The sequence below is a fragment of the Acyrthosiphon pisum genome, chromosome X, assembly GCF_005508785.2.
Source record: "Acyrthosiphon pisum isolate AL4f chromosome X, pea_aphid_22Mar2018_4r6ur, whole genome shotgun sequence".
NCBI classification, from domain to species: Eukaryota; Metazoa; Arthropoda; class Insecta; order Hemiptera; family Aphididae; genus Acyrthosiphon; species Acyrthosiphon pisum.
In genome coordinates this window covers 128,030,961-128,047,236 of record NC_042493.1, presented here as the reverse complement: position 1 = coordinate 128,047,236, position 16,276 = coordinate 128,030,961, and the positions used below count along the sequence as shown (strand labels likewise).

General features: G+C 28.8%; 2 protein-coding genes across 2 annotated transcripts; one reads left to right on the top strand and one right to left on the bottom strand.

Annotated features, from left to right (window-relative positions):
- Positions 1-3,907: 3,907 nt before the first annotated feature.
- On the bottom strand, positions 3,908-6,228 carry LOC100161999 (RNA-binding protein fusilli-like). Its single transcript, XM_008183370.3, has 5 exons — positions 6,060-6,228; positions 5,889-5,983; positions 5,581-5,796; positions 5,037-5,330; positions 3,908-4,828 (listed from the first exon to the last, which is right to left on the bottom strand). The coding sequence occupies exons 1-5, from the start codon at positions 6,148-6,150 to the stop codon at positions 3,938-3,940; spliced, it is 1,587 nt and encodes a 528-aa protein (XP_008181592.1). The 5' UTR covers positions 6,151-6,228; the 3' UTR covers positions 3,908-3,937.
- A 6,349-nt stretch (positions 6,229-12,577) lies between these two features.
- LOC103308977 lies at positions 12,578-12,955 on the top strand. The gene has a single exon (XM_008183369.1). The coding sequence runs from the start codon at positions 12,578-12,580 to the stop codon at positions 12,953-12,955; it is 378 nt and encodes a 125-aa protein (XP_008181591.1).
- The last annotated feature ends 3,321 nt before the right edge of the window (positions 12,956-16,276 follow it).

Below are 16,276 nucleotides of genomic sequence, written 5' to 3'. Positions count from 1 at the left end.
TATGACTAATATCCAAGCTTGGGCAAGTTAATGATAATTTTTAACTGAGTTAAGTTAAGTAAATGGAAAACATTTAAAAAGTTTAAAGTTAACAGTTAACTTATTTCTTTTTAACTCAGTTAAGTTAAAAGATATATGAACATTTTAAATTAACTTACTAACTTAAGTTAAGTTAAATTATTTTTTTTTTATATATATATTTAATATCAAATTTCTCTAGCAGTGATACATATTTTGTTTATTTCTCATGAGATTAATATATAAATGTTTCACTGTACATGTAATATTATAATTGCATAATTATGTATTATATGTGTACTTTGAATGTATTTTTAATTTCCTCACTATGATATGAAAATAATATCCTTGTAGATTCAAACAAACCTGTTCAATTTGAAACAACAATTATAACTGCATCATCTCCATTTAATGTTAATAACATTGAAAATGTCTACGCAACATCAATTCAAAACAATATAATCCCTCGTATAAGTACACAATTGCCACCTGATGCAATATGCAGTAAGTTAATTTTAGTTGTTCACTTATTTTAATTCAGTAAAATAGATCTTTAATATTCATTAATTTATGCACTAACGTGTTTTTTGACATAACAAAACTAAAACATTTTAACAAAATAAGATTTTAATTTAAATTTTAAATTTGTGTGATAATGTTATATATAAAAATAAGTGAGAATGTTATCCAGTCAGTATTAGTTTAATCCATGCTCTATGTTTTTGGGTACATATGTTTACATTTTTTTTTTTCATGGCCTATTTTAGAGTAGTTATCACTTACCCCTATAAAATGTGACACTCTATATGTATATAACAATACAATTAATTAATACACATAAAATATATTATCATTTTAACTCTAGCCATAGGAATAAATAAATAAACAATAAAGATTATACCTAATAAAGCTGAATATTATAAGGGGTTTTTACACTCGCATATGTTGTCACCGTCTTACTCATGTACAATATTATAGCAAAAACAGTTTTGTGTGGGACAATTGTACTTCGTCTGTGCTTATAGTAGAATCACAAAAACTTCACAAAGCTTAGGAATTATTGAAAGCAAAAACAAGGCTGCAATACCAAGCAATTGTAATAATGATAATTGATTTAGATGTATTGATGTATTATTTTTTTCTAATGAACATGCTAAAATAAGGATATATTTGCTACAATATTATGTTTTTTTTTTTTTATTTTAAAAATATTTTATTAAATATATAATATATATTATGTTTTATTTATATAATCAAAGGTGGGCAAGTTAATGAAAATAATTACCTTAACCCATTAGCGTCCAAAATTATTTTTATTTTTTTTAATTTTCAATAAATTTTTGTTGACTACTTCTATAAATACACTCATTACTAAAATAAAATTTTTTTTTTTAAATAGAGCCTATAAACGTTGCCATATGTTAACGCTGGGCGCTAATGGGTCAAGTTAAGTTAAGTTAAGAGGACGTAAGATCGATAAGTTAAAAGTTAACAGTTAACAAATTATAAATTTATCTCGATAAGTTAAAAGTTAATATAGAAAAAATATTAACTAATTTACTCAGTTTAAAAAAAGTTAATCAATTTTTTTTAATTAGTATGTAAATCACATAAAGAGTGAATGTGTCTTTCTAGTTTCTAATTTATAAATTATAAAAAACAATTTTATTGAACTTTTTTCATAATGTATACTGTATACCCTTTTACTTTTACTTTACCATTATTTACTAATTTAAGCCATACTCATCTCAAATTAATAATTTAACAATATATATATTTTTTTATGTTGTATAGCAATTGAATGTCATAATACGTTAAGATCAATATATGACCTTCACATATATTATAAGTCATATTACATTAAAACATAAACAATTGTCAATTTATAATTTAAAATGATTAATTTTTTTATAACATTTTTAATTGCAACTTGTATAATATATAATTTACAACTTAACAAAATATATAAATATACACAAAATTATGTTATCAAGAAATAGAACAGAAATGTTTGTGTTTTTGTAATGAAATATTTTTATTTTATACTGATACAGTAATATTTACGTATAAACGAAAAATTGCAAAATGTTTTTAACTTGATGGATTTTTTTTAAAATCAACTGAGAAAAGCTTAGTTATTTCAACTGTAAATTAAACTAGTTAAGTTCATAGGTTGATTAGAAGATCAACTAATTAAATTAAAAAGTTTAAAAAAAAATTAACTTTTTAACTAGTTAATGCTCACCTTTGTATTTAATATAATGATATAATTAATATATCTTAAATACCTACATATTATATACATATTTATAAGTGCAATAATAATATACAATCTATAAACAATTACAACTTCATGTAGGTATATAATAATATAGTGTTATTCTATACTTATTATACTAAAAAGGAGAATTATATAGCTACAATGTCTTTTTTTTATTTAAAAATTGTTTAACATTATTTATATTATTTTTTTTCTATCAACATGTTAAAAAGGGTATTAGCTACAGTATTATGTTTTTTTTATTTTAAAAATGTTTTACAATTAATATTATAATGGTATAATTAATATATCTTAAATACCTACCTATTATATACAATAATAATATAGTCTATTAACAATTATTATTAGTAAATATAATATAATATACTTTTTTTCTCTACATTAATGTGATAAAAAGGACACATAGGTACCTAAGCTATATTGTCTTTTTTTATTTTAAAATTGTTTAATATTATGACATATAATAATATATTATTATTTTTTTTATATTATTATTATTATTATTATTAATAATATATTTATTTTTTTATGAAACAAACTTAAAACAAAATTATATTATTAGGTACAATAATATGTATTTTTTTTAATTTATACAATTTTATATAACAACAAATACATCTTAATATATTATATCATACTACATATGTATTTTTTTTATTATAATATCAACCTTAATGCAAAACTTCGGGAAATTTCAATAGTATCAAATATTTGTAATAATATCAATTTAAATTGAAAACTCAAATGCTTAAAAACATCATATAAACATTTTAATTTTACAATTTATAAAATAATACTTCATTGGCCAACTGACAATATAAAAACATTAAAAAATATATATTTAAATCAAAAAAGTGAGAAAATAAAACATTTATTTAATCATATCAATACAAACAGAATCTTAATAAATCATAAAAATTTTTTTTTGCTATCTAGGTAGACCTAGTGTGAAAATTATATACATTTTTTATACCAACAACAAAATATTTCTTCGTTTATTACAGACAATCAGTAAAATTCTTATGGTTGTTATTATAGTAAATGGTTTTTACCTGGCTGCAGCAGCTTGACGTCTTTTCTCTTCAATTCAAAATTCTTGTAAAATTATAATGAAAAGTTAAATTTTTTTTAAGAAGATAATATATACTTTGTTAAGGAATATTGAGTATACCACCTATCGTTATAAGACTGGTATATATCTAATTGTGTGTTATGATAGTATTGGTGAATATGTCATCATTGAGTAATGGTCAAAAATGGAATATATAAGGATCAAGGTTTAAAAATAAAAGACATAAAACTCACATGAAATGTATTTTTTAAAGATATATGATATACAATATATTGAATTTAAATTAAAACCAAAATTTAATATTAATTATATCATACAAGTACTGGTACAAGATGGCCATTAGGCGAACAATTAGGTAGTTATTAATAATAATAATAATAAAATTGAAACTATAATAATGAACTAAAAAATTATATTAGGTATACAGAAAACGTTAAAAAAAAAAACACAAATTTGTGTGTAACCATTATACACTAACCATGTACTCTCCGGTTATAAGCTCTAAAACCAAACTAACAACAGTAAATTAACATTAGAGGGAGAGAAAACAGAGTGGTGGAAAGAACTTAAATGGTATAAAATTGTGCAGGGTGTTGTAGAAAAGGAGACGATGTGGCCATGGCAACTGTTGTGGCTGCAGTCGCAGCTTCAGTAGGGCCTTGACCCATTTGAAACATGGGCCCAGTAGCAGAAGCAGACGGAGGTGCAAACTGTCGTTTATTGGAACTTTCATGGCCACCAGGAAATGCTTGTTGCCATGAACGTTTTTGTTGCGAATAGGCCATTGGCGGCATGACAAACTGACCTCCAGTAGCCGAAATTGGAACATAAGGCTTAGCCGCCATGTTGTGTGGAAATTGTGGCATATTAAAGTACAAAAAAGGTGAGGCTGGACTTTTGGCAATGTAATTTTGGGCACTATTATCCAGCAAATGATGAGCCGCATTCGGAGATAATATTGATTGAATATTAGGCTGTTGTGCTATACCACCATTCATGTCTTGTTGCTGTTTGGTGAGTGAAGCAGGATTGATTAAATTATTATGCTGAGTTAGTTGATACAACCATGATTCCTGTTGGGCAGCTGCCACAGTAGCACGCTGGAGGGCTTGGGTTTGGGCTAAATTCTGGGCGTAAACGGACATTGGATCCCAAGCGGGCATTAGGGTAGGGACTGGGATACCAGTATTAGCCACCTGGCTGGTGGTCATTAGATGCTGTATAGGTGACATACCAGGTGGTGATAATAGCGCGTTATCAGCTACTAGGGATAAACCTCTTGACGCAGCACCTCCACCAGTCAACACCAGATGCATATCTTCACCAGAACACTGGAACAACTTAATGTACCGTCGTTTTTTGCCAAAAGATATATATTTGTGGTTTTTAGCCATTACTGCTTGAGCAGCACTGCCCTCGTTGTTCATTTGAATGAATGCTTCACCAGATGCATGACCCTAGAGGGAGAGTAATCGAAATTTAAATAATGGACGTCATAAAAAAAAAACTGAATGTTTAATAAGTATATTATGTATACATAGGCATACAAAAAATATTGAATAGTCAAAAAGTTTTAAAGTGACTAATTATTTTTAGTTTGATGCATAGCATATAATTTAGTTCTATTTTTCCATTTTTACCAAATTACATATCAATATTACTTACCACAGAGTTGTAAACTATATGCACACCGTGGAATACAATATTTTTGGAATGTTCTCCGAGGAACTTAAGTATATGTTCTACATTTGCTTCATATGGAAGTCCACGTAAGCGTATACAGTCTTTTCGTATCCCACTAGTGATGACATGCTGAGGCAATGGCAGAAGCGGCACATGCCCAAGAAGTGCAGTAGGTGAATTATTCACACCAGCTGTTGTTGTTACTGGGATGGTAATGTTGCCAATGCTATCACTAGCTGTTGATCGCACAGATTGATCCATTCCACGATTCAAAAACTTAGAACATTATAAAAAATGTAATCATGATTTTAGACAAATAAACCCAAAAATAACAACATTTTCATGTTTAAATGAATACGTAAGTTATTAAATAATCATTGTGATACATATTATCAAATGAAAAATTCTGAATTAATAATCACATACAGTAATTATATTTATTCTAATAAAAATTTTTAATTTTGCTTTAAGAAAAAATATTATTTTTTTTGCATTGATTATTTTAAGATATTTTAAACATTTTTACCTGTTGTACTTCAGCTTTTGTACACCTAATTAGTTCAATGTACCTCGTTCCCATTAGGTCTCTGTGCTTACTAAGTGCTTTACAAGCATCATCTTCATCAGCAAATAGAACAAACGCATAACCCGTTGCACGGCCATCAGGTTTTTTAACAAATAAAACACCCTCTTCTCCATACATTACAGAAGAAGTTTGCTCACCATTTTCAAAGAAAGTAATCTAATATTTATATAAAAAATATAATTATTAAATTAATAGTACAGGCTTAGAGTGTTTATGTATTTTAAATTAGGTAGGTATTTGAAACTTACGACATCTTTAGCTGTACAATAATAAGGTAAACCCCTCATGCGCACAATTGCATGGGCACCCTTGGCGAGGAACGTTTCGACTTCACTACTATTACCTGCAAGAATAAAAAAAATATTTAAAATAAAATCATTTGTTATTTTATTACATAAAACTTATTTAATTTAATATACCCCCAGCAACATTTATAAAGTCTTCACCATTAGCTTTATATACTTCAATATAACGGCTACCAATATGGTGATTATGTCTTTTCGTAGCCATGTCTCTATGCTCTTGGTTCACAAAACGTACAACTGCTTCACCGTTACAACGACCATGCGCACTTAAACACAATGTTACACCACCTCTGCAAAAATAAAATGTTTTATATATAGTAAAAACCATATTATGCTGAGTTGCGTAAAAAATTGATTAATTTCCAAAGTAGGTATAACAGAAAATGTAGCAGAACAGGTGACCGTCGTGTCAACTTCATGTAACTATGTCATGCAACTATACGTGCGCTTAGTATTTACAACAATAGAAGGTATCTATAAAGTTCTAAATTAGTAAAAAGAAATAAACAACAAAAACCTTAAGAATAATTATAGGCAGTAGTTTTTTTTTCCTCGCAATATCAATTACTGCAAGTTCAAGTTTAGGTTTGAATACACTTAACACAATATAACGTCATATTTTATTACATTTCATTTCACTACCTACCTATATAATATATAGGTACAATATTAAGAACTGCTGGGAGAGGATGCGAAAATATGTATAGAATTTCTCACAATGTGCATTATTTAAAAATTAAAAGTTACACGCATATAATATGTTTTTTCTCGTGGTCCCTTTCCTCTTCCATGTTATAATTTTATAGTAATTCAATGAACATCCAAGTATTTTATACTGAGTTCTTATGGACTTTAAAATTTATTATTGAAACTTGAAACCTTCATTTATATTATTATTGTCCTACACGGGTTTTTCTTTGTAGTATTATGTACGCTCCATAAATAAAGAAGAAATATTAGTTTTAATTTTGTTTTGTTTTATTTTACTACAAATTAAAACAAACAAAAATAATAATTTTAAATTCCATCAAATTTTTTAAAATATGGGGAATATCAACCTTAAAAATATCTTATTCAACCAAAATGTTCGAAAAGAAATTGTCCTAAACATTCAAAAAAAAAAAAGTGATAACATTGACAATAATATGCCATATAAAACACAGTACACATTACATGTAGTACTAGATTATAATAATAATATACTATATACTACTTAAACTCTATATACCTATAAACTAAGATTTTATTCTGATAAGTGATAACTGCAGCCAACAGATATAAAAGAACAAACTAGTATTTAAAAACGATAAAAAAAAAAAAAAACAATAATCACTCAAATATAATATGTATTATATTATAAGTAATAATATTATGATATCAGTAGAAAATATTCGACAGCAAAATATACCTATCTGATATTTAAGACTTGGAAAAACTTTGTAATGAATATGGCTTTAGATGGAATTTATCTATCTGCAGTTGTGCTAATGACTAATAACATAATATGTATCATTTAGTGTTTTCAAAAAAATACAGGAAACGTGTATTAAAATATTTACATGCGAATTAATAGATAATAATATATTTACATGCGAATTAATAGATAATAATATATAAAATAATTATTATTTTGAATTACCTAGGTACCTATTCGAAAAATGTATTTGAAAATTCCTCATATTTGTTTTTTATCCAATTTTAAACGGATAACACAATAGGTTATGAATAAAAAGGAAACTTGTTTAAAACTGTATTTAGTTATTTTTAATTAAAAATGATTATAAAGAATGAAATTAATGTAAATTATTAATTTCAAAAACTATTAGTTGTTATTTGGGTATTCTAATGACGTGGTAAATAGTCTTTAAATAAATTTGTTATGTAGCAAAACAAAGACTTTGGAGATAAATTTATGGATATAATATCACGTATAAGTAAAGTTATTCTTAAAAAATTGCGATCTTAACAAAAAATATTATTTTTGAATACTTGTTTATGTATAGAAACTAAACATTACATTTTTTAATACCATATACAGATGACACATTGTGTCTGTTATTTGCATTGATTTAATTTATAAATCGTTGATACTTGTTATAGACGACAAATATCGGTATCCTCTTGACATTCTCGATGCTTACAAGTGTTTCAAGAGTGACTCGACCAAATAAAATATATTTTTATAAACTATTCTTCAATCTTGGATTTATATTTAATATAATATAGTATTAAAACAGCAACATGTTACAAAACAATAAGTATTAAACTCTCACAATATGATATTTGTTGAGATAAATAATATTAATTAATTATTACATTACTAAAAACAATGACGTCACGTGACCAACAATCAGTATATTTAATAGGATTCTAATAATGACCAAAGCATGATAATTATCATTACATTATAATACAATTAAATGTTAAGAAATATCTATCTAATATGACGATACTTTTAATTAGCTCTAAAATGTAGAATTAGATAAGCAATAATACAACATGACTATTATAATCGAACAAGAGTTTATTTTTGTCGTTATTTTGAAGTAACGAGAACAAATTCTGTAGTTTATATCTATTAAGTTCGAAGATTTATATGATCCCATTAAAGTGTAAACGGTCGAAGCGAATTGCATACAGTTCAAATAACAAACATCACACTAAAACTGATAAAACTAATGCTGTAAATATCCTTTGACAATAGGCAATATCCCGTAAATACCGTATTTCGTGTCCCTATTTGTCATCATACTATGTTAACGGCAATGTCCTGATATCAAAATCCAAATGTACATAAAATAAAACGAGCCATTTTATTTGATTGGTTTATTTTAATGGTGGGAAAGGGAAACTGAGAAAGACTTTAATAATATACTAATTAGTATATTTTTTATCTACTAATTTTGTTCCATTATGTATAATAATTTTTAAGATTTTATTTAACAATAACACCACAAATAGTTGTATTAAGTCCATAGCACATAATTATTGCAAAAATTATATAAAATATAATAAAATAAAAAAGGTGGGTAAGTGGATGTCGATTTGCTGTACAGTAGATTACTAGTGGGTCACTATAAAATGGATGATATTAAACTTGAATTCAATGATATAATATCATTATATAAGAAAAACGGTTCTGAGTGGAGACGGTATGTCAGTCTAGGTATAAGACATAATATTATAATATTAAAAAAAAAAAGTGACCTATAATAGGTACCTATAATAAATTCCAAATTAATCATATCACAATATCTATTAGGTACTTATAACGCGTTATACATCAACTACAAACCGTGATACTATCATAGATATATAATAGTATACTTTAGAAGTTTCAAGTTTACCCACGAATAATATTATTCAATCACAACAAAATAACTAAAATAGATATTTTAGGTTTTTAGTATGTAATTTCGTCCAAATTTTAACTTAAAATTACTATAAAAATAAACTGTGCTTATGTATTTCTTAGAATTTTTGGTAACATAATTAAATACACACACACCTATACATAATTTAATAATGTAACCTTTTTCGTTGGGGCCGTCTATATCCGGTGGAGTTAAATCACAAGAGCTGTCAACTGATTACCGATGACGTCATTGTTGACGACGATAAAAAGTTACTAATTTTTTTTCAAAATTGGTAATTGCCAACGAAAAAAAAAAACAAGAATATTGTAAAATACGTATATATTCTAATGAAACAACCTTATAAACAACCCCCCGAAATCAAACTAATATGGCCGACCATTAAATGAACCATTAAAAATAATACAGAACGCCCACAATATGGTACCAATTGCCGATACCTGACATAATAATATGAGCTCTAAATGACAGTCGTCTAACTTATTGGTAATATTGTACTAATAACATGGTAATAAACGACACGTAAATATGCAATGGTGGTTACTGGTTATTAATTTTTAAGCTGGCAAAACACGGAATTTGTTTATAATATACACATGACCACACGAGTCAATATTTTCAATAAAAAAATTTAAACAAATATTTCTTGTTTCATATGGAAAATAAATTTCATTCAGATTTTTAATAAGTGTATAAATATAATTTTGTCAATCAATATTGTTTGGTCATGGCTAACCAACGGCAATGAATGCTACAATTATAAACATAATATTTACATATTTTATGTTATAACAATGCCTATACCACGGTCGCATTGTGTACACACTTATACCTAACCTATAGGTATAAGGTAATAAAGTTCCTAATATAAGGTATAAAGTAAGCCTACCTAACCTAATCTAACCTATACGTTATTATAAGCGACTTTACAAAAATATATAGGTATATAACATATAATATATCATATTGTACAATATTTTAATAGAATAATGTGAAAAATGTTCAATTGTTTTTTGAAATGTATTACAGCATATTTAATTCAAGTATGCTGCATAAAAAAACGAATAGAATATTTCTTATTAGCAATGAAATGTCGAAATCGTCTAGACAACAACAATACTTTTAATTGTTTTAACTTAATAGCCAGTTAAAAAAAAATACAAACGATTGACTACGATAAGAACCAAAAAGTTAGACAAAATGTTATCAAACAGTGATTTAAAAGTTTATTGTAAAACAATTATAAAATATTAAATTAAGTTTTAAAATTGGTTTAAGTCGGCTATACTCGAAATAATATTATACTTGAAGTGTAATTGTTTTATTCTAATAAATACATTTGAAAATTTCTATTTTGAATATAAATAAATACAAACAAATATAATACTCACATAAAACGGCAATGTACACAAAATGTTCAAATAAAAATAACAACAATTACAAAATTATAATAAAACGTATTACTTACTTTACGCTCAACGTAATAATCGCAACTGATGTCTGATTACCGATTAAGAGTCTGTGGAGGAGGTCGTGTCGTAAGTGTACCGGCTTGCACCAACCAAGTCACATGGTCGTGACAAAAAATTAAATAATTGAAAAACGTGCTTGTTGATTACGACTTTATATTTATTAGAATAATCAAGAGCGTAAGACGGAATATTTTACTAGTTAATACAGTTGCCGTAGTCGTTATTTACGACGCGCGGATAGCATTGGTCACGCAGCTGTTGTGTATTTGTTTGATGAGAGAGCTGTGCGGTAGCGTGCGTGTGTGTACTATCGTATAGTTACGGGAAGAGACAATCGGTCCAGGCGGCGGCTAAGATGTAGCCGCCAGGTGAAGCCGTTATCGAATAGGGGGGGGGACCAACGCCTAACAGTGCTCACGTCGTCTGGGAGAAAATAATGTGGCAGCTGCGCCACCATAAGTCTAAGAAATTAGTTATCTCCAGTTCCTTGGTGTGCCACCTGTAGCGCACCCTACGACGGGTTTGTATTAGCCATAACTCGGCTATAAGTACTCGGGACTGTTCGGAAATTGTCGACTTATCGTAATTTCATTATTATTTACATTTTTTATCAGATATTTTTGTATTTTTTTATTTTATTCAAACTGATGCACGTAGGAGCATGGCGCAATTACGTCAAGAACAGGATCAGCTATATTAAATATAAATGAATGTTTGTGTGCAGATCTGTGGGAAGAAGATAGACTAATTTAAAAAGGGTTAAATTTGGTTTTTTTTTTGTTCGTCGGATTTTAGTACGGTTAGGTTAGGTTAGGATTATGTATTAATTGATTATATTAATCCACCATATTATGTCAAACTTGGTATAACTTTGATACTTTATTATAGTTAAATCATACATTTACGTACAAACAGCACGGGGTCAGCGATCTACCACAGGTAGGTTGCCTACCTGATAATGTACTGCTGTGAACCAGAATTTTTATCCTGGGCAACAGAAAAGTTAAGATAAATCTAGAACATCACACACCAAATATTAAATAACGCATTGAACAAAGTTTGAGTCATATACAGTTTGTACATTTAACGGGTAACGATATAAATAGTGTACTATATATTGGTTGCTATAGGTTAATCGGGCATGTTTGTTGTTTTATATTATTATTTTTTATCAATATATATGTCTGAGAATCGGCTATTATTTAAGTCTGTATGCTGTGCGATAAGTTGTTATTTAAGTTATTAAGTCAAGCCGTTTCGGAGGAGTATCGTGACTAACATTGTGACACGAGAATTTTATATATTAGATAATGTTCAGATAACATATTTATCCGAAACGGATCGACCGTTATAGTGTATTTGGTAAGTATGCGATTTGTATTGCTATTTTTCATTATCCGAAATTGTCCGCGATCCGACGTAGTCGGATTGCTTACCTGTAGATAGGCTGAGTTTCATCCAAAAGAAGTTTAACAATCACAATTTAAAAGTCCGTTATTTTTTATTTGACTACCAAAATATTGACTAGAAATAATTTATATAGCAAAACAACGTTTGCAGGGTCAGCTAGTATAATATAATATAAAGTATTTGATAATATGGTGAATACAATATATGGAACACTTTAAAATATTGACTATTGTTTATTGTTTTAAAAATTAAAATACAAGCTATTTGACTGTTTTATAACCACGTTATCTCAATTATATTTATAACATGTCATATTATTATTAGGTATTATAGAAATACATATCAAATATTTATTCGGCTGATAGCAACTTGGAACATGCTGAGCCTGTATAGAACTGGAGCCTGCCAGAATCTTACAGATGTACTAGTAATATATGGAATACATATAGCAGCCTTGCAAAAGATAAGATGGTCAGGGAATGGACAGCTTAAAGTGGAGAAATATATAATCTATTTCTCTCGTATGGAAGAAAGAAATAGATTTGGGAGTGGTTTTGCTGTGCACGAATCCCTGGAACCATGCATAATAGAGTTCAATCCTGTCTCAGAAAGAATAGCAGTACTACGAGTTGACACACAACCTTTAAATATAGTATTAGTGTGCACGCACCAACAGAAACAAGGGATGGGGACATCAAGGATGCGTTCTACGAGTAACTGGCACACACTAATGAATAATTGGCAGGGAATATAATCAAATTAGTGCTGGATGACCTAAATGCCAAATGTGGAAGAGAGACACAGTTTAGCCTAACTATAGGAAGTTAAAGTTTACATGAGACAAGCAACGGAAATAGACTTTTGCCGCTGCAAAGAATATGACAATAAGAAGCACAACGTTCCCATATAAGAAAATTCACAGAGCTACATGGAAATCACCGGACAGGACAACAGCTATCGTGAAAACTATATCAATAAAGATAGTACAGACACAAAAGAAATATATATGTTATAAAGGAAGATATGTAAACGAGTACTACAAAGAGAGAAAAGAAAGTATCTAATTGAAATATTACATGAGGCAGAAAGAAATTGTTCGCTGGGAAGTGTTAGAAATTTCTTCAAGACCATAAAACAATACAAATCGTTCAACCCAAGTTTAAAAAACATTATGAATCGTCGTGGTGAAATACTCATGGAGCCTAAAGAAACAGCCGAAATATGGAAGGAATATGGGATATTTTACTAAACTGCTAAATGCGGATATCCCAGCTATTTCAACAAGGGGGGGAATTGTTTATGGAGCAGAGCCCATTGTAAGTGAAGTGACTCAAGAAGAAATCAACGAAGCAATAAAAGGCCTAAAAAATTGGAAATCACCAAGGTCGGATGAAGTACCAGCTGAACTCATTAAATATGGCTGGAAACAGGTGCAACACCTCCTTTTTAGGATTTATCAGAAGATTTGGAAAGATGAACAAATATCAAAAAGTTGAAACTAAGCCATAATTATACCGATACACAACAAAGATGATAAGTCTAATTTTGAAAACAATAGAGGTATATCATTGCTTAACTCAGCGTATAAAGTGTTTGCGAGAATACTATTAAAACGGCTAACACCATACGCAGAATAAAACTTAGGCAGATACCAGTGCAGATTCCGAAAAGGGAAATCAACAATAGAACAACTCGCTATCATAGGCCAACTAATAGAGAAAAATTATGAATTCCGCCAAAACATCTGGGAGCTATTTATTGATTTCAAAAAGGCTTATGATAGTATACATCGAAAAAGCCTCTACAATATTATAAATGAGTTCGAGATCCCACAAAAATTAGTGGCCTTGACAAAAATATGCATAGAAGATACACAGTATAAAATAAGGGTTGAATACACGGTGTCAGAAGCATTTTAAGTAAGAACTGGCTTAAAATAGGGTGATTAACTTTCCCCTACCCTAATCAATATAGCTTTGGAAAAAGCTATAAAGGAATTGCAATTAGAGGCAACTGGAGTAAAAATCAACAACATATACAAGTACCGGATTTTGGAGATGATTTTAATATACTTGGAAACTCCTTAGAGGAGACGGAAAAAGCAGTTTAAGAACTTGAACAAGCAGCCAGCAGAATAGGTTTGAAAATCAATGCTGAAAAAACTAAAATAATGGAGTTGCTAGAAAATGGAGACAACCCTGATACGGGGTCCCTAACGTTCAAAAAAGTCGATGAATTTTGGTATCTAGGGGCTATGATGACTGCTAAAAATGATTGGTTGGAGGAAATAGAAGTGAGAATCAGAAAGCCTGAAAGAGCGACATTTGCCTTAGGTAATTTCTTAAAATCAAAATTATATTCAAAGAAGAGCAAAACTAGATTATATACAGCAATAATAAGACTGACGCTCACGTATGGTTTTGAAACTTGGACTACCGCCAATACAACAGAAAAAAGTCTTTGGACTTTTGAAAATAGAATTTAAAGGACAAAATGTGGACCAACTTCTGATAGCATAAATGCAACATAGAGAAGAAAATATAATAGGGAACTGCAAGATAAATCGGAAATTGGGACAAAGGATCCAATGGTTAAGACACGCGATGAGGAAAAGCAAGAATAATCTAAACAGGACAGTCGTATATTGGAAACCGATGGGAAAGAGACCTCGAGGGAGACCCAGAAAAAGGTGGTTGGATGTCATGACTTACGGAAGAGGAACTTGAAAGATTGGGAGTACAGGAATGGAGAGAAATTTAGGTAGTTAAGTAGTTAAGTAGTTCATGACCATAAAAAATGAAAGGATATTGTAATGGCAGCCAAAACTCTTAGAGAGTATCACGTGTCAGAGGATGGAGAAGAACTATGAAGTTCATATTTTTACAACATTGGATATTCACTCGATTCCTCGTGTAGAGTTTTTGTTATTTTGTTGTTATTTAAAACGAATAACTGTAGATTCATGTAAACTTCACTAAATGTTCATTTTATCAATTCCTATATTTGATAAAATGTTCAACACATTTTGACTCTATTTGAGCTGTTTACGGATATTGCAAGTTTTAAATTTTTTTTTGCCTCCATAAATATTAGAAAAAAAGTTAGCACTACAAGGATATAACCAGAAATAAATTAGAACGTTCAATGTCAAATACATTCTGAAACAATATATCGAAAATAATCAAACGCTGGAAGTGGAGCTAAAAACTACTAATAAACACAACATTTTTTAAATGAAAAGTATCAGTTCAACCAACGATTACATCCAGACATAGATCAACATTTGTCACGCTAACAAACTCAACGACAATCGCTGCAAGCTGGCTCAGAAAACAAACTTCAAACTATGTAAGTACTTATTTTATTTAACTATAAAAAAAATTAAATACGAGATAATAATTAATACACATGACAATAATAATAATACGAAACCTGATATCAAAAAAAAACCATAAAAGAACATAATTGTGTGATAACGTTATTGATGTAAAAAACCGCATCCAAGACATTATCCAAATCAAATGACTTGAACACTGGTCGAGACAACGTAAAAAACTCAAAATCAAAAATACAATATATCCATGGCCTAATCACAATCTCAACCGAAGAGAAAAATAGTAATCAATCGCCTCCGGATAGGCCATACAAGGTTAACCCATAAGTTCCTTATGACCAAAGAAGAACCTACTCACTGCTTAACGGCCATTGCGGCGTCATCTTAACAGTTAAGCACTTAATAACTGAATGCTTTAAATACGAAGAAGACGCACAAAAATATAACATCTTATATAACATAGACGCTGCCTTAGGCCCCAACACAGAAGATATCAACAACATGATCAACTTCTTAAGAAAATCTGACCATCTCAACCAAATCTAGACGAAAACGGTAACGCAACACGTCTTCACACTGTAGTAGTACAAATAATGTATTATTTTTAAGTATATCTGTATTTACCTAAATGTATATATATATAAAAAAAAAAACTGTAACTAATGGCCTTTGTAGCCGATGTAGTTTAAGATTAATAAAAAAAAATATATATATTATATTTTATGTTAACAATGACATTCG